The sequence below is a fragment of the Styela clava genome, chromosome 11 (assembly GCF_964204865.1).
Source record: "Styela clava chromosome 11, kaStyClav1.hap1.2, whole genome shotgun sequence".
Taxonomy (NCBI): Eukaryota; Metazoa; Chordata; class Ascidiacea; order Stolidobranchia; family Styelidae; genus Styela; species Styela clava.
The window spans coordinates 7,783,865-7,808,713 of NC_135260.1; the positions used below are offsets into that span (position 1 = coordinate 7,783,865).

A 24,849-nucleotide genomic window follows, 5' to 3' on the forward strand; every position below is an offset into this window, starting at 1 on the left:
ACGACCACGTTTCTTCGTTTCACAATCGATTGGTGACGATATGTCTAGATGAATGTTTGAGGAACAGTTATCAGGAAGGCGTCGCACATAAAACAAATAAAATTATGACCACATAATAAACAATATTAAGTGAGTGTTTGGACACTAACGAACGATAATTTAGATGTAAGGTAAATAAGATTTGATTTTTGTCGAATTTCTGCACCGCATAAAACGCTGAAACGAATAAAAGAAACATGGGTGCCAAATGTAAATCGCAAGTGTACAGAGTTTTTTTATTGAAATATTGCGTAACATGAAAACAGTAAACGTTTGTGGAATATGTAAAAAGTTGCATGATGCGGGGTTTCAAAATATTTATATTTGAATGAGTTATACATGACTTGATAGTGCGGCCAACAAAGAAAGAATCGACCAATTTCGCAAATTTTAGTTTTACTATATCACGATCCGGAAAAATATCTGATTAAATTTTATTTTGCTTTCAATTGCAAAATTATTTCGGCAAAAGTTAATCAAAACGTTGACGTATCTCAAAATTATATTCTTGGCAATTTGCAAGAGCGGTTGATGGTAGATCTTACATAAAACAACATAAGTAAGCTGAAACAAATATTGATACATCTACAACTCGTGAATCCATTTCTTACTTATATGTATCATATAGAATAGATATCTCGATTTTTGACCTTGTTCGAATATATTCATCCATTTTCTCATTTGTTTCCTTGACAATGTAAAGTTCAAGTCTTGCACGAATGGATATGATGAACATAATGGCATTCATATATTAGATTCAAAATGGCGGTTAAATTTTGAGTATTTGTTCTGATTAAGATTTCGAACTGAGATTTGAATAAAAATATCGATGATTTGTTTAAAAAAATAAATGTATGCCTGGCTTTTAATTTTTAAATATATCCTGAAAATGATATAGGTCGGTCAATTTATTGAACTACGTTTTTTAGACTTTGTTTTTCATATGCTTGACCATTGCTTTGTTGTTTGGTAAACTAGGAAATATCTGCAATTGGTACAATAAATATTCAACACTATGTTATATTTTGAAAATTATACAAATACACATTAAATCAAAAATACATTTTATGATGTGATCATCATTTACAATAAAAAATTTATTGAATACTACAAGAAAAATTACATTCATATCCTCAAAATTTAATTTATTCAAATCCATTCAGATGCATAAAAAATATTACATGAGTATATGACTTGAAGAATAGAATCACCATTATTAATAACAGACATGACTGAGTTGATTAGCACATATGAATAAAGTCGACAGCTGATTTACAAGATCTCAACAATTTCCGTCTACTCGTTCTGTAACTCTCATTTCAAACGGCGGTGGCAGGTAAAGAACGCCATGCTCACCGTCGTTCAGATTCGGGATGTTTTTTTCATCATCCGCTGCAATGTCAAAGGATCGGACAAGATTAACCAGAATGACGAATATTTCAACATGGGCCATCTGATATCCTGCACAACTTCGACGTCCCAGAGAGAAAGGCATCCAGTATTTTGATTTCTGAAACGAACCATCGGTCGAATTGATAAATCTTTCCGGTCTGAATTCTTTTGGTTTTTTGAAATATCTTGGGTCGTTGTGAACAGCAGATGTCACCGATAATATCTGAAGAAAATCAGATTTGCGATTAAAAACTGCAAATTTTGTAGAGTCCAACTTGAAAAAAAAAATAATAATGTAAACGCAATAGTACCGGTGTGTTCTTCGGTAGCGTGTATCCGTTAACTTGAACACCTTCCTCGACAGCGCAAACATGACTCAAAGCAACAATTGTGCATGTTCGCATCACTTCGAATATGAAAGCTTGAGTGAATGGCATTTTATCGCGATGGGTCATCACCACGGGGTTGTTTTGACCTGTAAATGGATAAGTATGTTTATCATATTTTGTGTAATTCTTATTTTACTGCTTGGGAACAGTAATCATGACTCGAGTTGCTTTCTTATTGCAACCTAAAGCTTTTATGGCATATATGACAAACATTAATTCATACTATTCATTGAAATATACTCAATAAAACATTTACACATAAATTCGTGTCACAATTTAAAAAATGAGTGGAGTATGTGTCCTGACCATGAAACGTATAGAGATGTCATCGCTGGAATGACTAATTTTATCGATGGAATGACTAATTTTATAGTGGAAATCAGTTGACCCACCTACTATTGCATCAGACTCTTCTCTTATCTTCTTTTGATATTCAGGTTTCTTCGCGAGAATAATCATGCACCACTCAAGGGTAAAAGACACCGCCTGTGATCCGGCATCTAGAAAATCACGTAATAAGAGAGCCAACTGATCCTCCTAGAAATTAAATAGTAAATTGGTAAAATTGATAAAAATTGACTTCGATTAAGAGAGATTGGCGTGTGATGTTGTATTCAAACTGCCCGACGGTTTAAGGAAGTCGAGTGCATCGCGCCTTCCGTCCGGCGCGAGCGCCCCCTTTTACTTTATTCTAAACTTTCCGTTACGTTCTCCCTCACGGGTAGCGACGCAGGAGCGACCTCCCGTGGATTTGGATGAATGAACTCTGTTGACAGAGGAAGCCAACGACAACACTAGGCTTGCACGTAATTTACGGATTTACGGAATTACGTAATTATTTAGAGTTACGGAAGGGAAGTTACGAATTACGTAAAGTCGTAATTTTGCATTGAAACGAGCTTTCTTCAAAGCAGTCAATTTCGTCGATTGCGAAAAATGAAAGCTCAACAAGTAGAAGAAGTTAGCTTTCCGGTATTCGCAGCTGTTTATTTCTCTTTTCTCTCTCTTGTTACATAGGTGAAGGAAGGCATGACGCGTTGCCATTTACTAACCTATTATCAACTTATCTGGCATGGCCAATGTAAATTATTAACGTAGTTAAGGGGGAAGAACTGAGTAGGGCCGTTTGACGCCAACACACCTGGTTTTAACTTCTCCCGCAACTTAACCGTAGATAAGGGATTGCGTTGAGACCGATTGACGCCAACACACCTGGTTTCAACTTCTCGCGCATCTCATCTAGCATGGCCATGGCCAATGTACATAATAACCGTAGATAGGGGGAAGAATTGTGTTAAGACCGATGGACGCTAACACGCCCGGTTTCAACTTCTTCGGGTGAAATGACTAATGAACGCGGGAGATCAATCTATCAAACATTTGTATCCATTTTATTTACTTGTTCCAGTTTTCCGTTACTTATGGTATATATGTTCCGTTTCTATTTTATTCTATTTTATAGTCACGCGGGGAATAGTGGGAAATTCCCCACAAAGTGTGGATTAGCAATGCTTAACCATTCTTTATTGTTAATATCAACACTTGATATATGAACATGGAATATCATACTGTTTTTGGCTGTTTTATTTCGGAGTTGGGGTATAAACAGGAAAATATCCATAACCTTTCAACACGACGATCTTGCGAAATTTAACGAAGAGCTTTCGCGAAGAATTGGAACCAAATAAACGAAAAGAGCGATTGATCACTCGCGCCAATACCTCGCCGTGATAATTAATGTCGCACTTATCAAATAGCAATATGACGACAAAAGAGAGATTGCGTAATGAACCAACGCAACTTCGTCTTCTCGGCATCGGTAAAGCGATTGAGACGGCAGAGAAGCAACAAAACGACGAGGACCGCTAAAAATTTAACTGCTATCATATATAATCAAATATGAGCCAGTGTGTTTATTCTGTGCGAGATCCATTTTCTATTACAAAATCTTGATGTTCTGTTAACGGTTTTATCGTTATATATCAGTCCGGACTTGGCCTTGCTCATGATGTTTTTCACAATTCCTCTCAATATTTCGGCCATATATGATTAACTGTCTTACCAAATGCGGCAACTTATTTTGATTTATCGTCGACTTTAATACCACCGGCACTAGACCAAACTTGTGTCAATCTTGGCCGATAGGATCGCCGACTTGAGTTAGCAAATAAATGTCGTGAGTGTAAAATAAATGTCACAAAATGCATTGTGTTGCGATATAACTTTGTATTTTCGGAGAAGGCATATCATATAAGTTCGGTATTTAATATACGCAAATAAATAATATTTGATCTAAATTTATCGCAAATAATGTTATAAACATTCAGTCCGCGAAATGATTAAATGTAAAATGAAGCATGGTAATCGGAATATCGTCAATAAGTCGACATCAATAATTATTATTATAAAATGCTAACAAGGCAGTAAGGTCGGATAATGCAGAAGACGCTGCAAAAACAAGTCTTCGTCGCGAGGAAATCGCAAGTATAATCAAACGAGAGAATACGCTCGTCGTTGGTTAATAAATTAGAAACCCGTAATTTTTATTCAGTACTAAGGTGGTTTTAAAAAACTATCGTTTCCATAAATATCCGTATACCAGTGTCGCCGTGTCGGTAATGATAAAATAAAATTGATCGCATAAAAATGGGACGGTTAATTTGCGAAGGGGATAAAGGAAAACCAAAGCTAACACAAAAGATAAAAATCAGAATAAAATTAATTTGAATTCACTCCTTGATATTTGTCTTTAACATCTGCCGCCGGCGTGTAGTACTGCCAAGAATATGAAAACCCAACTTCAATGTCCCATTCGGAAAAGAAGTGGATTCAATTGGTTGTTATGATAGGTTTAAATGCGTGAAAAAATATCGCAATTACGGGGTCATTACGTAATTGATTTTGCCGTAATTACGGAATTGAGTTTTGTCAATTACGTGCAAGCCTAGACAACACAGAAACACAAGGACGAATCAAGCAATTATTTTTCATGCAAGTATTTTGAATTTGATTCTGCAAACATTGACAAGGGTTATCATCGCAGTCGCGAGAAATATCCACACCTCAAGACGAGTTCGAAATTTTGGTTAAATATATTTTGTACATAAGGAAATACGAAACTTTATATATTTAATATTTTGCATAGTATATATATATGATGAAAATTTATATTTTTTTTACCCGGAATGTTTCATCATGATCTTCTTTTTTCATCTCTTCTATAAAAATATCAATGAAATCTCGAATTTCTCCTTTTACATACGTTCTTTGATGTTCTTTAATTCTGTCCATGCACAAATCTGAATTAGAAAAATCAAATATTTTTCAAAATGTAGTAGTAGAATTTGCAGATAAGAATTTATTTGCGATTTGATGACCTAAAAGCAGGTTAGGATTTTTTTTTTAAATGAGAACAAAGAGACGAAACGAATAATATAAGTCTTACCCCGGAGGTGGTCGAAGTCTTCTGCATATCTTCTCATCGCCCCGGTAAATGGAGGAAACATTGATAGATATCCACAGTAACTCATCATATGAACCTTAAAGGCGTCACCGTCCACACTAGAAATTAAAGGCAAAATAGTTTTCTGTGGCTTGACGTACAAAATTGTTCAAATAAAAAAAATATTTTTTTCAACCAGTAAAAAAGGTAAGTTTCACACAAAATACGAAAAGAAAAAATAATTAAACACTTCAACTGGGGAGGGGAAGTAACGAGGAACCAAAGCTGGTTATCGAGCAGCGACACCCATGGAACTAATATCTAATTAAAAAGATCGAGAAGTTCAGTTACTGTTTTTGACGAGAGTATAGCTTTTATACTGTATAGAAAATTAATAAACTAATATATTTAGGTATGCATGAATATTTGAGATTATATTAGAAAACCATCAGATCATAAGCTTATCAAGGTATTCCCCTCTTTGGTTACATCCTTGAAATAATAGTTCGGGGAAAGTAATATAAGGAAACATCGCCAATGAATCAATGATACCTTCTCACTAGCCGACGAGCAAGCTCCTTCGTGGTAGGTTCTTCGTACGGAAACCTCTCGCCCATGCAAACCAAACTCACTACATTTACCACTGCTGATAGAAATAGAGCCTGAAATAAAATTAGCATTTTGATTATAAAAAGATAATAGTTAAAAATCCAACATGTATTTTCTATTTGCATTCTCCGTATAAGAATCGTACGAGCTCTTGCGTATCACATTTTTACTAAGCCTATTTTATATTTCATGTGTTGAGGGAATATAGAAAACTACTCGACAACACACATTCCAGTATTGCAGTCACAGCTCGCCTATTGCATGCTGTGTAGAGTGCAATCGAAAATAAAACACATACTTTTGGATCAAATGGCTCCCGAGTCCTTTCGCGAAAAGCTTCGACTAAAGCGGTTGCCTCTACTTGAATTTTTTTTTCCATTATCTTTTTACCGACGCCAAGTCTAGAAAAACGAAAAAAAATCACATTTATTAAACAAAGTTAACTTAATGGCGTTGGAAATGGAATTTATGGCTTCGCACTTATACGGTTAGCAGTTCAATAGTCAGGTTGATCAAGTCGATATATCAGCACAGCTCCATTTTATATTTTAGTTTTTATGTATTTCTAGAAGTCTACGCGCTTGTGTGTGATTGTGTAATATATTAGCCAACAAAATCCCAAGCTATCGCACAGGAAAACCAGTGAGTTCCAATGTCGAAATGCGCAGTACGACAGATAGTGCAATTCTGAGGTTCCCAGACTTCTCAAACTCCATACACTTTCACGCTCGATAGCAGTACGACACACTTGAAATAAGATTCAATTTAGTAACATTGTATTGATGCATCGCGGTGCATTCAAAATTATCTCGTGACAAACAGATGCTTCGGGAACCACTGATGTTATCAAATACAATTTCTGATTTACCTTCTCATGGCAGACAGTGTGAAATGTCTTTGGGCATCAGATACTGCAGTGGAAGCCCAAATTAGTCCGTTCTTTTTTGTACAAACTTCGTAGATATGCATCGGTGCTCTTCCGCGGGTTTTAAAACCTTGTTTGACTAGAACCTGGAATGAAAATTTCTCTTTCTACTCTTGGCTCTATTTTTATTTTGCAAAATTTCAAGGTAAAATATTCTTTGATTGCCAAGTCAATAATAATTTATTGTTATATAAGATATAAACAGGGTTGTCATCACCGTTTGTCATGTGTGCTGTTTTGTGTCTCTAATGAACAACAGCCCCAAGCTTGGACACACCCATCCATATATCAAGTTATCTTGTTGTTTGTTATCGTATTCAGGCTAACGTCGTAATATAATTTCTAAACGGCGTGCATTCGACTAATGTAATAAAATTAAATAACTGAGTGAACATTCTATAGATTACAAAAACAACCAAGTTATTCATTTACCTGATTGATAGCTTCATAGTCTGTGAGCACTACACAGGTATGTTGTCCAATTTTAACGGTATAAATTCGTCCATATTTTTCGCTCCATTCTTCAAATCGTTTTGCTGCATGCCCCTTTAGAAAAGGAATGACCCCCAGAAGCGGAACACCTTTAGGGCCTGGTGGGAGTCGCTTGTCTGTGCGATACCAGTACAAGCAAGATATGGTAATTATTAAAAGGGTAATTTCGATGAACATTTTAGAAATTTATTCGACTAAACAGGCACCCGAGTGCACAAGCTGGAAATTGAAAGAATATAAGTGTGATCACCTAGCGAAGGAAGACAATACATGTAGCATAGTCAGAAATTCAGAAGATATTTTCAAGGCGGTATGCAACTGCGAAAGCAATATCCTGTTATAATTACTCAAACATATATATGAGATTTTATAGAATCTTTGCATCATATATATATTAAAATATTATGTTTCAACTAATTATCGATTTTCTTTGAATGCCAAAAGTTATGGCTCATTTTCTACCGCACAGTGAAAGTATTCACAATAGTCATTTAGAATATCTACAATTTAAATGTTAAATGTATTTCTTTTTGCAATCTTTAATTACCGTATTTAAATATACATGTACAACAAAGTACATTAGGTATGGTACAACGAGTTACCCATATCATCACGAATACCTATCGTTAAAGAGTAAATGCTGAAGATCATCTGACAATCTGAGTCATGCCCGCGACTATATATACAAGCAATGTGTTCGACAACAGCGTGATAAACATTTGGATAGTGACTGTAATGTGTTTGCAGCAGATTTCATCACTTTTAAGTTTTCGAAATTTGAGGTTATTTTTCTATAAATCCTTGCAAATTTCAAATAAATATCCGCTCATTCAATTCTGAATTAGTTGATAGTCCAGGCATGTGCTAGCAAAAATTCAACTTAAAACTGTATTGTAAAAATAATCGATTAAATAAGGCCAGTTGAATATGTACTAAATATTGGACGCTATAAAGTAAATAGAACGAAAAGCCAAATTTTCTCTTTTTTTCATTTGTTTTGGACATACCAAGGCCATATTATAGTAATCGCTGCTACAAATCATTAACAGATAAAGCTAAGCCGTTCATCAATTCAATATAAAGTCTCTTTATAATAAAAATACGCAAAACAAGTGAAAACATGTTGGCCGGTATGAATTATAAAAAATGTCCAGGAAACGTGGAAATGGAGGGATCGTCCACAGAAGGTTGAAATCCGATGTTTCTGTCTGAACAAGTAGCTTAACTTAGCAAATTGCCTTGATATTTTACAATATCAATAACGCGACGATTGTTGGAAATATTACACTTTTTTTCACGTGTTTTCGTCATTTTCTCGTTAACAAATGCGAAATTGAAATTCCGAGAACGCTACCTCCACGAAAGTAAATATTCTTTCTAACAATTTTTCATCTTTAAAATCCATGAATGAGGGAAGCCTTAGGAGGAAAGAGGAAACATGAATTGAGGAAGAAACACAACGACCACGATTGCGTTTATATTTGACTTTCAATTTCTCAAGAAACACAAGTTTTAGAGTAGCATTCATATGCAATATGCATAATTTGTTGTTACTTGTGACTTCTTCCCTTAAAATTATGTCTAAATAAACTTCGTCCTCAACAGACTGGTGGGTAAAAGCTACATGTTATTAAATATTAAATTGAAACATTATAAAATAGTTCTTATTAATTGATTTACCTACTTTAAATTACAGTCATAAGCGACACAAATTATAATCAGCTGTTTTGACGAATATATTCTTTACGTAACAGAATTTATTATGTGAGACACGTATAGACTAAATTAAATTATTTAATTAATTAAATTGAAATTATGATCTAACAAGAATAAAATTCACAATTGCTCGTTTATTGAGCTTAATAATTTGATTAGAATTAGACGAATGGCAACAAAACACAGAAAAGTTGATGCCAAGGGTTCAATGGCGCTGAAAATATTCAAATGAAATTATTTGAGATGCAATGCAATGAGGAAATAAATCTATATTCTATTCGATAGATGTATCACTGCTTGATTTTTATTATAAAAAGTATCATCCGTTCGGTTTTCAATTTTCTAAAAATATGTGTGGCCCGCCAATGACTTGCAACCCTTAATTTTGTACCGCGAGCGACAAAAGGTTGCCGACCCCTGCGGCGGATGGCGGATATATCGTATTTTGCACATGCACAGTACTGTAATCATCTTGTTTTAAAACGCACAATAGGCGCTGTATAAAACTGGTTCAATGCCAATATTGGTTCTATGTTATATAGACTCAACATCTGACGTGGCGATCGCGGTCGACGTGTTGGCCACCCCTGGATTACGTGAATTGCTAAATGATATTTCAGAATTGTTGCTCTGGCCTACTTTGGGGCATATCAAACAATATTATTGCGTCGCGAGGTATTATTAATCGCTGTTACAAATCATTGACAGAAAGAGATGAGCCGTTCATCAATACAATACAAAGTCCTTTTACGATTAAAATAGACAAAACAAGTGGCCGGTATGAATTATAAACTTTTATATAAGAATTTCGAATCACTTTCATAATGTCCATTGTCGGTGTTTATTGGATTTCCGCTCTAGGAGACTGTTATTCTCAATCTAGTGATATTGTGTTCCGCCGAAAATCAATATTGCTGTTCCGTTTCCATGGTAGCAGCATAAAACCGCAACGATCGTTGCAAAATGTCGAGTGGGTGCAATTTTAAGCGGATGATAACGAATTGGTGGATTGCGGGTCGCTTCAAGTAAGAGCGAAGATCCTCAGCGTCTACCGGCTTGTGTAAATATTTTGTTCTACATTTACAGTAAGCTCACGCCAATTTCCTATCAGTGGTAGTTTGATTTGATTGTTTTCTTATATGATCCGAACTGATGATATACCACAATAACACTCTAGACTAGCATAATATTATGCTACATACTTGCGAAATGTGCCTTGTCACTGCTTTGCTGCGGAATATCTGCTGCATTCTATTTTCTTCTGTATTACAATATCATTAAAGATACAAGACACATTTTCAAAACAAAAATAAGCATTTTATATGGTATAACTAAGATAATGGTGAAAGGAGAGTGAAGACAATATTTGTGGAATGAATGCATGAAACGGTTCCGTTCATATCTGGCCTTCAATTTATCAAGAAACACAAGTTTTAGAGTAGTACTATACACTAAGTCAAATATGGCTATTCTAAGAAGTACCAATATATGCCTAATTTGTTGTTACCTTTGACTCCTGCCCGTAAAATTTTGTCCAAGTAAACTTCGTCCTTAAATATTATTCTATTGAGAGACTTTATTAACTTGAGCAGTTTGGGGCATTGTGCTACAACAGAGTAATCCAATTTATTGAGTGGAATAGATAAAAGGTCCGAATGTACCGGTAGATATTGAGATATGATCAAGTAGTGTGATGATAAAATAATTGAAAACTCGAATTCAATCAGTTTTCGATTTAAGGAACTCTGAATATTTGTAATTTTATAAAATTGACAGTATATACTAAACACTAAAATAGATTTGATAATTTATACAAATTTATGCCCTTAAATATTCAATATTCTAAAATCTAAATGTAGGAATGATTTTCAAATATTAAAAGCAAGCACGTACCCTACCCTACAGTGGGCCCCATTTCTGTGATTGGCATTTTCGACGTGAAATTCACAATGTTTTACCTCAAGATTCCATCGCTTTTTCTGAGCTCCTGATATCAGAAGAGACAAGTAGGACACGTGGGACACGACATTTTGGAGACACCCAGAACAGAGCTCCAACTTTTCATACTTCGCACTTTCGTCCCTTGTGCAAACTTTCGGTGCATTGGTGCACCATTGGCTAAGCGAGAGAGTGCAAAGTGAGAATTTCTACCTCATCGAAAATTACGTCCTCGTCGATATTAAATGTCACAGAAAACTATGTTTAATGAATATGAAACATACCTTATTTCTCTGAAATTGTAAACCATACGTAAATCGACCGTAAATTGGTATTAGCCTTGCATTGCAAATTTAGGAGTGGAGCCCGTTCCGTATCCTTGTAGTAGACGAAATGGTCACATGTCCCATTTTGCCAAATATCCGTATGAGATGCGTTATTTCAGTAAAAATTTACCGTTTTTCAATACAATAGAAACTCTACCTACGAAATTGATTCATTCCGGGAGCGCCTTAAGTTTATTAATATTTGGTGTGATGGGCGATGTAGCAATGCAGTGCAAATTTTTCATCTGATCGTCATAAATTAGTGATCTCACGCGGGATATTTGACATTATTCATCCGCGAAAAAACTTGATCGTACAAGTAGCCTGAGTGCTGTCAAATATTGAGGTCATAAAACTGCTTTTCTAGCTTCACAGAAAAAAGATAGAAAAACAGATTGAAATACATGGCAGACGATGAAAATAAATTCAAACATCTCTCTCCAGCAACAACGCTCACAAAGGGACATAAAAAAGCTTTCGATAGCTGGGTAGTGCTTCTTGCGCGTTTGAAAGACGAGGAATAATTTTCTTATTAGAGGTCCCCATAAGTCCCAGATTTGTGAAAGACATTAGGATTCGAATAATACCGCGAGGACCACTCGGAAATCTTCGGCGGCCACAAGTGGCCCGCGGGGCCACGGGTTGAACGACTCTGCTCTAAAGTAAACTAAATTGCAATAAAATAAAAAATCTTCTAGTTGTGTTTGGTCACTATCGAAATGAAAGGATGAAAACAATTAATTACACAAGTAGCTTTTAGATTTATTGTCGAGGCCGCACAAACCATCTCGACAAAATTGAAATATACGATAATAATTGTAAAATATTTTCAATCAAAAACATCATCTATGTCAGGGTGGTCCAAGGTTGTCGGCCTCGCGGGCAACACTATTATTTTTGAATTGTTCGCGTGCCACAATAGTTCAAAGAATAGGTAGATAGTGCAATACAAAATAAACACTTCTATTGTCCAAACTCATTGATCATTACGCATTAATCGTTTATCAAGCTAAAACATGCAAAAAACACCAAAAAACTTACTGAAACGTGAAAAAATCTTACTATATCTACATTTAGTGTAAGATTTCAAATTCTTCATAACGGAGGAAGTGCCATAAGCAAATAATTTTAGATTGTCACAGACACAACTTGCAGACATATCAAGCAAGCATTGTGATATTATTCACCCCATATCCAGACAAAAATCTGTTTGAATTAGTCAGCTTTTTTTCAAACTCATGTTTACAAAATAACTTATAAATAACTACGGATTGATTGATTACGGAATTTTATCAAATTTGAGATACAGGAGGGTAATTACTAAATTTTCTGACATATAGGCAGCATTTTTTGTAATAATGTTTAGGCTGGATACAAAAAAATACCCAGCAGGAATTATATTGTTCGGCCATAGCATTAATATTTAGTTATCAGGCATAGCCAACCTAGGCTAATAGATTCCTCATTTTTTGTTTTCTATGAAGCCTATTTTTGTTAGCATATATTACCGACCAACAAAAAAATTAAAAGCCAGTTAATAATTTAGACTAGCCAAGCACATTATTCAACTTCGCTAGTTGCCACAGATACCATAACACTAGTTAATTCAGTGACATCAGTGATGTAACAATATGTCAAAAGATTTTTTTGGTTATTTTTTTGACGAAACAACACCAAATGCTTCGCTGGCCACAGACAATAAAGCCGTTTGGACCACCCTGATCTATGTGTTATAAACACTTTATGTAGACCCTTTTTGAAATTCCTTAACATCGGCTGTAATTTGAAGGAATATTTTTGCGAAAATAATTTTCGTAATTTGGATTTTTCGTATCGAGAGCCTTTAGTAGGTAGGGTTTTTACTGTAATGAACGTTTTCCCGACCTTGGCCCCTAAAATATACTCCCTATATTTTATCATTGCGAAATTTTCAGCGCTGATTTTGACAGTGTTTAGAGAGTTGACGCTTACAGACTGGCCCATGTGTTCAAAACTATCATTTTTATTCAAAACAATAATCAACGTATCGATTATGGTAACGGATAGCTCATTTGAGGCTCGTCTATCGAAGCGTTTGAGGTATCAATATTTGAATTATTGTAACTAAACTGAAGATCCTCGGAAGACATAATGACCATTAAGTTATTCGAAATACAGCTATTTTTTGGAATCACAATTAAAAACGACTAACACGCAGCCCCACCGAAAGGCAAAAGTAGTAATGTTTATCTGTCCGAGCAAAAGAAGTGTCTGAGCAACGCCATTAATTCCAATTGTGACGTCAATGATGATCTATTCTGACCTGTAATGTTGCGGAAATAAACAAGGAAATCGATGCTCGGACATACATTTTCGGCAACACTGTTTTTATTTTGCCGAGCATGACCACCTCTTTGACCCACGCCTGCCTATCCTTTCAATGTGCTATCTCGAATTCGAAACTCAATGTTAAAAGATTGCCTAAATATCAGCTACAATAATCACCTTAATTATAACTGCAAAATTGAGAAAGCGTTAAGAACATTTGGTAGATTAATAATACTTGAAGCAAGTCAAAAACATATCACTGATCAAAGGTATCAATCCTATACTAAGTAGTATCCAAGTCATGTAATAAATAAAAAGTACGGTTAACGCGCTTCACTGCCGTTAACGATTTCTGAAGAATTGAGTATAAGTACTTCTCTATGAAGGATATACGTTAAACTGAGTCTTAAATAATGTGCGTAGGTAGATCAACATACGAGAATAGGTAAGCCCTATGGCAGTGATTCCCAACCTGTGGTAGGCCTTCCAGGTGGTACGCGAGTACATTCTGTTCGTTATTCGACCAAAGGGAGTTCTTAGTTGGGATGGGGTTGACGTATTTTCCCCCGCATATGTAACGCCATAGAATGTATAGATTAGATGCGAGCACATATTCACCTTTAGCCTAGCTAGACTCAGTCTAGACTTAGAGTGATCCCATCGTTGCGGTTATTGCGTATAAACCGATTTATCAAAATGGTAAATTTCGTTAAAACGTCTGCTCAAAATATTCAACTCTTTAACCTGATTTGTGAACAGCTAAGACGAAACAAAAAGATTGTCCCTCTGGCTTAGCATGGTCTGCTCGTTCTCACGCTACTTCACGGTTGCTAATTTCTCATTCTCGAGTAGTGCGAGCAAGGATTGTACCACTGGCTATTGCAAACTACAGTACTGAGGAATTGAAAAATAGTGGTTTCGATATGCCTAGGCAATGTGTAGTCGGTGGTTGCACCAAAGCTAGCTTAAAGTACGATTTCGACATTATTTTCGAGAGAAAATACAAAGTGTCTTTCGTGCTTTTTATTAATGCTATATTTGCTTGCAAAGTAAGAATGAAAAATAAATTATATGTATAACTTTTTCGAAATAATGTTTAAAGACACCAAATAGATGATTATTAGCTCCAATGACGTTCCTAGCAATAAACGTGATTAAACGTCGAAAATTATAAAAACTTTGTGTAAACGTTTTTTTTTACGTTTATTTACATCTGATTTGGGCCGCACAAGAATAAATTGTTCTTGTAAGAAAGGTATAAACTTTCCAAGAGAAATGTCTTGATTATTTTTGAGACGCATCAACTAATATCTAATATGAAAAAAAAATCGTGAATCAAAGTTTAACAACTAGCTGCGAATTATATGCATGGAAGTTATATTAAAAGTATTATACAATCAAATGTAAAATACAAACAAATAATTTAGATTATTATTATTAATGCACGAATGTAATTACGTTATTACCTGAATATTTATTTCATGCGATGTTTATACACAAAAAGCCGTAAACTTTACCTTCCGCCGATAATTTCTAATATCAAGGTATTTCGAGTAAAAATTTATTACTTTTAATATTAGTATAAAGTTTTTAAATGACAATGCTACATTATTTGCATTTGTGTTTTGACATTTATATATGTACTCAAACAAAAGCATAGCTTAAAAATCAAAAATAATCCATATCAAATAAGAAATGATTAAAATAATGCCTGTGAAGTTGTACAATTTTATCAACATATTTTGAACGTATTTTTTGTATCATGGTGGAAAAAAAATCATATAAAAAGTGAATATGTATTCTCTTTTGTCGCAACTGGTTCACGGCATTCTCGTGGACAGTTCCACTATATCACCGTCACATATTTGCCATGTCATCTTGCTTCCGTATTCCTGCGGTTGGTGATTGTTGAATCCCCACGCCGATTGCACTCTTTCGAGTTCCTGATCTTCTATGAGCTTCCATTCGGTCGATTTCATCTAACATTAAACTTGTGATTATCAGTTGATTTTTTTAACTCATTAGAAATAAAACTCAATTAATAAAATATATAATTAATGCATATATATATATATAGCAAGTTTTTAATAAAAGGCGAAATCAAATCTAAGATATGCTTTACCTTTCACCCGGCGCCTACAGAATGTTGAACTTAATTTTTTCAATACAACTGAAGGCTCCAAATAGTAGATTACTGGATTAAATGCACTGTTGATGGGGATCAAGAAAAGAGAAATTGCAAGGTAGCCATCCAGTGATATATCAATGCCTAAATGAATATGTGAAAAAGCGATAAACATAAAATTGATTGTATATATATACGAAAATATGCAAGATAGTCGAGATAGTTGATAATATGACAATTTCGGTGCATAGAAGGCTATGAATACAAATCTGCTGAGTAATTTTGAAATGATAAGAATAAGTTATGCGTATAAAAATACATTAATTTGGTGGATTGGGAAATTTTCGACTTGAGATTAGAGTATTTATTTATCTTGCAGAAATGAGGTGGAAATATTTGCTTATTATTAAAGTGTAAAGTACTTGGCTACGTACCTCTCAAGTAAGCCAAGTGGGAGATTTATTTCAACCTACATGGAAAACAACTTGAACCGTGCTTTTGAGAACATGGGCGCAACTATTTGCTCATTATTGCAGTATAAACTATAGTTTACTGGGTATAAAGCACAAGCCAATCGTCAATATAGCCTTTCCACCTACCGATCACTTGTAAAATTCCCATAATGCAAACTGGCATCCAGCAGCAAAAGTCCGTTAACAAGATGAAGCTGATTTTTTTTTGCAAAGCCTTAGATCTGCCTGAACTAGTTGATTCCACGGCTAGGTTGGTTTCTACAGATTTCCTTAAAACACAATAATCTTTACATCTGTTGTAGAAATATTTTATCAATTATATTTCGACGTTATTATGTTTTTAATTACCGGTAGGCAAGATAAAAACGCAGATATTTTAATCAATAATCTGCAACATATTGATTTATGCAGTCAACTATTTCAGATCAAAATGGTTGTCTCGTCCTAAACTTGCAAAAATAGAACATTGTTTTTCAACCTATGGGTCGCGTCACAAAACTGGGTCGACTCAAAATTCCCTTGGGTCCCTTGTTTTTCCAAAAATTTCATTTATTGATTTAAATTTATATATATTGAATTTGTTTATTTGATTTTGATTTGGTATTGAAGTGTTACTCAGTTGTATATGTGGGAAGTATGTCAGTGTGAAGACGTCGGAAGGATCTATTTTGCTCAAGTAAAGCCACACTACGGGTTTAAACTTGCTGAGAGCAAACGAGCACAATATTCCTAACTTTAAAGTAATTTCTGGTAAAATAAATTTCATGTAAAAACGATAGTTTTGTATTATTAATCAAATTTTTTGCCATACAAGCACTACATACCGCATATAGTTTAACAAATCCTTCGGTCGCGTAATTTTACAAAATTTCTTTTTTAAACAATTTGGGTCGCTTGAAAAAAAGATTGGGAACCATTGAACTTGAAGTAGACATACATCTGTTTACCTGTATATTATGACGTAACTAATGAAAATAACGAAGAAAGAGGAGAAATTTATCAACATAAATATGAGCGAATAACCCCATGATTTGTTTGTTTTGGGGTCCGGGAGCAAACGAGGGAGACAAACGCTGTGTGCTGAGTAATATCCAAATTTCTTAACTATTGTGTAGTTTGGATTTATTTGCATTGCAAAATGTTCAAGCATATCCCAGGATCCAGTAATTCTGAAAAGCAAAAGAATAAAGCACATATATATAAGAATTGTTAAATATTTTGTAGAACGATTCTTTGGGAAAATAGCAATTGTCAGGATATTGTAGAAAGTAGCAGAGTACCCCCGTTTTGAGCTGATCATCTTTACAGTGTTAAAAGAATTCACACCTTGTTGTAGTAACAGCTACCCTGCCAATATCTTCCTAACTTGACCTTTCGGACAGCACGTTATGGACCACCGGGAGATTTGAAAGTATAGCATGAGAAACAGCTGATAGAATGATTTAAAATAACTTGTGAGTCTAAAAGGAAACATCGTCTGAATACGAGCTCATCTATTTTGACACTTTGATGACCCATAATAGTTGAACTGAACAGTCATCTATCTATTGCTCTGTGTTTCCTCAAAAATAAAACCTAGCCTGAATTTTAATAATAATTTTAGTAATAAGACCTCCCCTTAGAATAAGACCTAGTGGAGATTTTAACTTGGTTGGCAAATTCGTGGAACAAAATCACAGACGACTTTGTTAATTAACAACGCACTGAAATCGGTCTACCTAGATAGGAAATTCTCATTCAATGAGGTCTTTATAGCTCGACATGAAACTGTAGGTTCAAATATTTGCCAGAAAATTCAGTTTAATAAAATTTTCGTTCAAAATTTATGAATTTAGTGACTTGCGAGACATTCCAATGGAGGATGATATGGCCTTTTTTGGATTCTATGTTTAGCAGCTTTTTTTAAAATAAAAACGTGTTATTTATAAGTAAATTTATACCGGTTTTCCTATTTTGTGTATTTGAAAATCTCCTAATTCTTTAACTCTGTAATTATGTTTTAAAAAAATGAAAATAAAACATCCCCCGAAAATAAGCCCCAGTGTTATTTTTTGACAGAAAATTGGGGGAAACACGGTAATGTAAATGTTCCATTTTCACCCATTGATATGTTTGAATTGACACTTATTAGATGGTTACGTCTCCTTCAATTGACGATAATTTACATCAATTGATCTAATTTGATTTAAGGATAACGATGGTAAATGGATGTTAAAATGTAAAATCGTTTACGTGGAATTATTATTGTTGATAATTCCTGTCACGAGAAACCAATTGTTCAGTTCATCAACTTCAATACTTTTGACAGTTGCAAAAAACGGATTGTCAGCAAACCTGTAACCAAGAAAACATAGTTCGTTTGTATTAGGCTATTAAATATAGGAATGGGATAGATTTTTCACTCGCAGTCTAGTCGTTTTAAATCATGACATGAATTGGTATGTATATAAATCTTTTCTACTCTAATTCGCATTTGGGATAAATCAAATACATCTTTCATTCCAAAACTCTATATAATTTTATAGGGAAAGTCAACTAGTCCTATAGGCTGTGAAAAACAGTTATCAATAATGAGAATAGAGTTTTAAAATGAGACTTTAGACGACCTGGATATATCGTTTCGAATACGGAATTTCTATTCATGCAACATTTTCAAAAATTGACTACTGGCTTAGACCAGAGTAGGAAAAAAATGGAATTTTCATATTTGGGCTATTCCAAGTGACAGTACAGGACAATTCCAGAAATTTAGCATGTTGTTGGATGCAATATATTTTCACATTTTCAGCTACATGTTTTGTTTCATTTTTCAATCAGTTGCTTTATTGAATAGGTAAAAAATTGCACAAAAATTACACCCAAGACTTACTTAGTAGATACAAAAATATAGTAAAATATAGCGTGACACTACAGAACGGCAAATCCACCATGCACTAACAGTACGTTGTGTTGTGCTGTAAATTTTTGCGATGGTACAGCAGAAGCCCATGATATTTTCTGGTACAGTAGCCGAACAACCCATCTATGTGTTGCTCAAGTTACTTAATGTAACACTGTAAATCCATGTCAATAATGTGCATATTGTATGTGACACTACAGGACATTTTTCCACTTCGGAATAGCGGCCTCTATCATCTCTTAAAATTCTGGTAATAAATCGTTAAATGGGTGAAGAAATGTCCTACAGCACTGCAAACATTTAAACTTTATTAACCTAAATCCAGTGCGTCAATTTCATATGAAATAACTGTACCACACAATCAAACACTTTGTGTCAGGAATCATCACAAAATATGTCAATTACACCAAAATTTCTACATTTCAGGCCATTTTTTATAAACCATCAAAAACCTGGGTGAAATTTTAAATGGTTCGATGAAAAGAATGCAGTCCAATAAAATTCCAATGCCTTTTGATATCAAAAATAAAAAAAAATACTTTCACTACACTTTTTGAAAAATTGATGGAATTCAACTTTTGCTTGGAATGGCCCATATATATATATATTCCGAGAAAGAGGAAAGCCGATAAGGCGGCTTAATCATATGACGAACCAATGCCCCTCGTCCGGTTACCACTTCCTGTCGGGTATGCGAGTAGCTAACCAGTTATTATTATTTATTTTATTTTTCGGAAGCATGGACTTGATGTTAGAGGAAGCCGCACTTCCGCAATAAAATGAATGACGCAATAATAAAGTCCGCCACACCACACGTACCTGACACTATCAATGAAATAATCTTCAAAAACTGCAAAGGGGAGTAGCGGAAATAAGGCAAGGATGATTGAAGTAATCCAAGATAATGCTATAATTTTAAAGAACCAATTCAGTGGAAATCTCTCGAATGATCTGCAAAGTTGAAGATTGTTTTATAATTAACAAGAAAACATGAACAAAAACAAACCGGTATTTATCTTCGGTATTTTGGTTTCGCATAGTTCGTTTCTTCGAAAGCTTCAAAACATGATTTCACTTTTGCAAAAATGAGTTTCATGTGATTCAAATAGCATGCTTGCTTATGGTATAACTAAGTTTCCCTTATGCTGCTTTTATAAACATTTAAAATGTAATATAAAAAGCCAAAGTTGCATTTTGAATTAAAGACGAATGATCACAACTAAAATCTCCTGCATTTAGTTACAAAATTGGGTACTCCCGTAGTGTGTGTACCATGTTCGGGTTAGGCCATATTTTCATTCCGATTTTTTTTTTTGGTTTTATTACGAGTTCGGGGACTGTCTGTGTTAGCCAAGTGAATATACCCAGTAGTGGGATTCAGCCGGTTTGCACCGGCTCTATATAACCGTCTCACGAAATTTTATGAGATCAGCGAACCGGTTAGCATTACATGACTTTTTTGTAACAGAACCGCCTGAAAATTCGACATTTGTATGTGGAACCAGCTGACAAAAAATTTGAATCCCACCACTGAATATACCCTGCCCATAGGCTTCTGTCCCTTTACACAACTTGATGTAAAGTATACGAACAAAATTAGTTACCTCCATATTGGTACACATAATTCTGGAGCGCCCAAAATTGTATCAAATTTGACTTACTTTAATATTGTTCTTGATCTGAAAGAACTAAGCAAAATTAATGTAAAAACTGACGATTCTGAACCGATGACTAAAATAGCTCCGAGAGCTGAACAAGTTATTCCACTTCGCCATTCCTGGTCCTCTTGGCAATAATGACCGGAAGATATATGAGATTGGATGCAGATAGAAAGGTTGTATATCTGATAAGCATGAAAATCGGAAAAGTTATGAAGATAGGATTTTCAAATGTATTCCGGGGGAGAAGAAGGTCGATATGACGACTTTATCATATGACATACTACGGCCTCTGGTCCGGTTACCATTCAATGTTGAGTAAGGGATTACTTAGCCAGATGCATGAAATTGATGGTGGGAAAAGCCGTAACCGACCAGCGATTACGTGAACCACTCTACAGCAGTGAGGAGTCCAGAAATCCTTTTGCACATAATTACCCTTCACGGTTTTCAAACTCACACAGGGTAATCGGAGGTGCGATAGCAAGCGTACTTCTAACACTTAACACAATTCACTATATCGCCGAGCGCATAACATTTCTCATAATGAATAAGGTATAGCTTCGACTTTAAGAAACACATGCTTACCCCAACTAATAGATCAGAAATTGAAAGGTTCAACAACAGCAATTTATTTTTTCGTTCGTTTCCTTTTGGTCTCCCCCGTCGACAGAAAAAATCATGAACAGAATAGATGATGACAAGAATATTTCCTACAACAGCTGATATACCTGGATGAATATACAAATACACTATTTTAAATATTTCCACCCTCTACATTTTCACTTTTATTGCAATTGAAGTTGTGCCTGTGCGTGTCCGGATTCCGGAGTATTCAACGTAGAAAATCGCGCCACAGGACATTTTGCTGCCTAGGAAAAGTCGTCGCAAGAGCATTTTGCTCTAAAACAACTATTTGTGATAACAGTTCGAAAACAGTTATGTTTATAAGGTTAGGGTATGCTCTTGAATAACGTATCTTATTTTTAATAAAAAAGTACTTCGAAAACCTAACTGTTTTTATCACAAATACTTGTTTTACAGCAAAACGGCTCATGTAACGATTTTTCATGCGGCAAAATTCCCTGCTTGTATGCATGGCTGCTGCACAATCTGCAGGAATAATAATTTAAATTAACACACGAAATATTGATAAAATTATATCGAACATGAAAATACTTACTAATTATCCATGCTGCTATCAAAAAGTATTTATTTTCAATCATATATTCTTCGTTTGAAAAAACGCTGTTTGTGCATTCTTGACGACATTTCACTTCATCTTTCCCACTGGTGCAATCCTTGGCCCCATCACAGGCCTAAATTGAGTCGGAAATTATCCGGTACTCTCGAAGTATGTGAACCAAGATGGCGGACAACGGAACGTAGTATGTGTACCACGTTATGGTTAGGCCATTATTTTATTCCAATTTTTCTCAATTTAGTTCTATTACGAGTTCGGGGATTAGGCAAGTGACACCCGTAGTATTTGTACCCAGAATTATGGCCTAACCTTAACCTGGTACACATACTACGTTCCGTTGTCCGGCATCTTAGTTCACATATTTCGGGAGTACCAATAATCCAATACATTCAAAGAAAGCATTGCAATAAAATGAGATTGAATAATTATCTTTTTTTATAAATATATTTGGATCTGTGGATTAAAATTAAAAGCATATTCATATTTTCGATGTTATTGCAAATTTATTTGTAAAATTAGTATATTTTTATTGGTATTGCAAGCTTCATCACAAATTGCCATTGCCGCATTAGTAAATATCAAACAAAATTGCTATTCAGATCATTCCGATCACGAGTCATTAACTTTAGAAATGATTCGAACCTTATTTCTGTTTATGTATAACACTTTCCCGCCATCTTCGCAATAAAAATGTGTTTCATCAGTACAGTACATTTCATCGCTATCGTCTTCACAATCCTGAAAAATCAAATATTACTAATTAATTAATTGGCGCTCTAGAAGTATGTGTGCCAATACGGAGGTAACGAATTTTGTTTGCTTGTTTTACATTAAGTTGTGTAAAAGAACTGAAACCTATGGGCAGGGGGGTGGATATTCACCACTTGGCTAACACAGACAGTCCCCGAACTCGTGATAAAAAGGAGTACCAATATTTTACCACACTACACAATTGTATCGTATACAAATGCAAGAAGTATGTTGAAAATAAATTTAAAACAAAATTTTATTTTTTTCAATATTTTTGATTTGTTTTCCCAGATTTCTTTCAACTTCATTTTATAAATAAAATACTTCTACTTTCCGCATACGAAAAAGCGATTCCAATTTTTATTAGTCTTCTAATGAAATTTATTAGCAATAGTTTATATTTGTCATTACAATTTTTTACTCTTCCGAGGTTTTTCTTTTTTTGGTGTGTGTATATTTTACAGTCCTCACAGTTACTCTATCCTAATTAGGTAATTTTCCAGTTGATTAATTTTCTCTCCACAATTTTATTGTGATTGTGATAAATTAGTATTAATTAACGTCACTTTAATAAGAGTCACCTAATAAATGTTAAAATTGAGAATATTCTTTTTATATAGATAATGATACTAATAAAGGACGATATAGGAATCCTACCTGAATCGTGTCACATAGTTTTGAATCGGGAATGTTGATCGGTAATCCGCTTTTACAGTAAAATCTGAATGAGATTATGTTTGCTAATTTTGATAGAATTCGATCGCATTCAATCATTATGCTCAAATATACTGTATATTATATTTCATAATAAACGGCATATTTGGTTATCCTTTCTACAAAGCTCCAGTAATTTTTTATTTACAAAAATCTTCAAATTATTAATATAGAGAAAAATGGAGAAAAATAAAAGTTTTGATAAAAAATGACGGCGCTCCAGAAGTATAGGCACCAATATGGAGGTAACTCATATTGTTCGCCTACTTCACATAAAGTTGTGTGAAGGGACAGAAACCTATGGGCAGGAGGTATATTTACTTGGCTAACACAGACTCGTAATAGAACTAAAATAAGGAAATTCGGAATAAAATTATGATCTAACTGTAATCTGGTACAAACACTACGGGAGTACCAAAAAGACTTAGTAAAGAGGTAATGAAATGTAATTGAGAAGACTGATTTGTACAACGTAAGATAGAAATTAGCGACTGATGTATTGGGAAAGATCAACAACATTTTTCAAGAGGAACGGTGGCAGAAAGATAATATACGTTATAAACTATATAGTACGACGGGTTCAAGTTTGCTTCCAAACTAATAGTTTTTAGTTGTTGTTTAAAGCATCCTTAACAGCTACGTTATAGTTAGTTTTTGTCATATTTTTGAACTAAAATAGGTGAGCATGCAATTACCTCTTTGGGCAATTCAACTCGTCGTTAGTTTTGGTCGTTTCAGTTCTGCAATCTCTATATCCGTTACAAATCTGGTAGCCAAACAATATATCCTGGATTTGACATTGGATCCATGGACCATCCATGTAGTGCCTCTCATCACATTCCTTACATTTAAACTTGTCTTCTCTACTATCCCTGATAAAATTATTGAACAAGATTATCTGGACGGCAGAAATATGAGTGCGTGTTATTTTACTGGTTAACTTTACAATTACAAATTTGAATAATAATACAAACTTGGCTAATACAGACAGTCTCCAAACGCGTAATAGAACTAAAATAAGTAAAATCGGAATAAAATTATGGTCTAACCCTAAACTGGTACACACAAAACGGGAGTACCGAAATATGAGTTCGTGTTGTTTTACTGGTTAACTTCACAATTACAGATTTGAATAGTAATACAAACTGATTCATTTTATCAAGTACTAAATATTATTACCCAATATTAACACAAAATTGCGGTTTGTTCAGACATCCCTCACATTCTTCATATCGGAATTCGGTGCAGAGAGGAATTCCGTCACATCTTGTTGACCATATCCCTGAAATTACATTTATATCCCATTACCAGAAATAGGTTGTGCTCAAAACATGACTCAACAAAATATGCCATGCAAACATAACAATCAGCAATAACCATATTAAATCAGGGCTGGCCAAGATAAACTGTCATGTTTTACGTCTCTTTTGTAGAAAGCCCGGCTAAATAAA

The 24,849-nt window shown here is 34.5% G+C and overlaps 2 protein-coding genes across 2 annotated transcripts; both read right to left on the minus strand.

The window, feature by feature from the left end:
- Positions 1 to 371: 371 nt before the first annotated feature.
- On the minus strand, positions 372 to 7,498 carry LOC120347348 (cytochrome P450 2C44-like). The gene is made up of 9 exons (XM_039417277.2): positions 7,229 to 7,498; positions 6,740 to 6,882; positions 6,170 to 6,272; positions 5,815 to 5,924; positions 5,266 to 5,381; positions 5,001 to 5,119; positions 2,213 to 2,357; positions 1,743 to 1,906; positions 372 to 1,654 (listed from the first exon to the last, which is right to left on the minus strand). Exons 1-9 carry the CDS (start codon positions 7,463 to 7,465, stop codon positions 1,322 to 1,324), a joined length of 1,470 nt encoding a protein of 489 aa, XP_039273211.2. The 5' UTR covers positions 7,466 to 7,498; the 3' UTR covers positions 372 to 1,321.
- Positions 7,499 to 14,481: 6,983 nt separating this feature from the next.
- On the minus strand, positions 14,482 to 24,698 carry LOC120347988 (G-protein coupled receptor GRL101-like). The gene is made up of 13 exons (XM_039418100.2): positions 24,578 to 24,698; positions 24,094 to 24,270; positions 23,342 to 23,405; positions 22,577 to 22,672; positions 21,914 to 22,049; positions 21,319 to 21,461; positions 20,734 to 20,915; positions 19,892 to 20,023; positions 18,406 to 18,507; positions 17,121 to 17,342; positions 16,300 to 16,442; positions 15,698 to 15,844; positions 14,482 to 15,554 (listed from the first exon to the last, which is right to left on the minus strand). The coding sequence occupies exons 2-13, from the start codon at positions 24,216 to 24,218 to the stop codon at positions 15,433 to 15,435; spliced, it is 1,614 nt and encodes a 537-aa protein (XP_039274034.2). The 5' UTR covers positions 24,219 to 24,270; positions 24,578 to 24,698; the 3' UTR covers positions 14,482 to 15,432.
- Between the last annotated feature and the right edge of the window lie 151 nt (positions 24,699 to 24,849).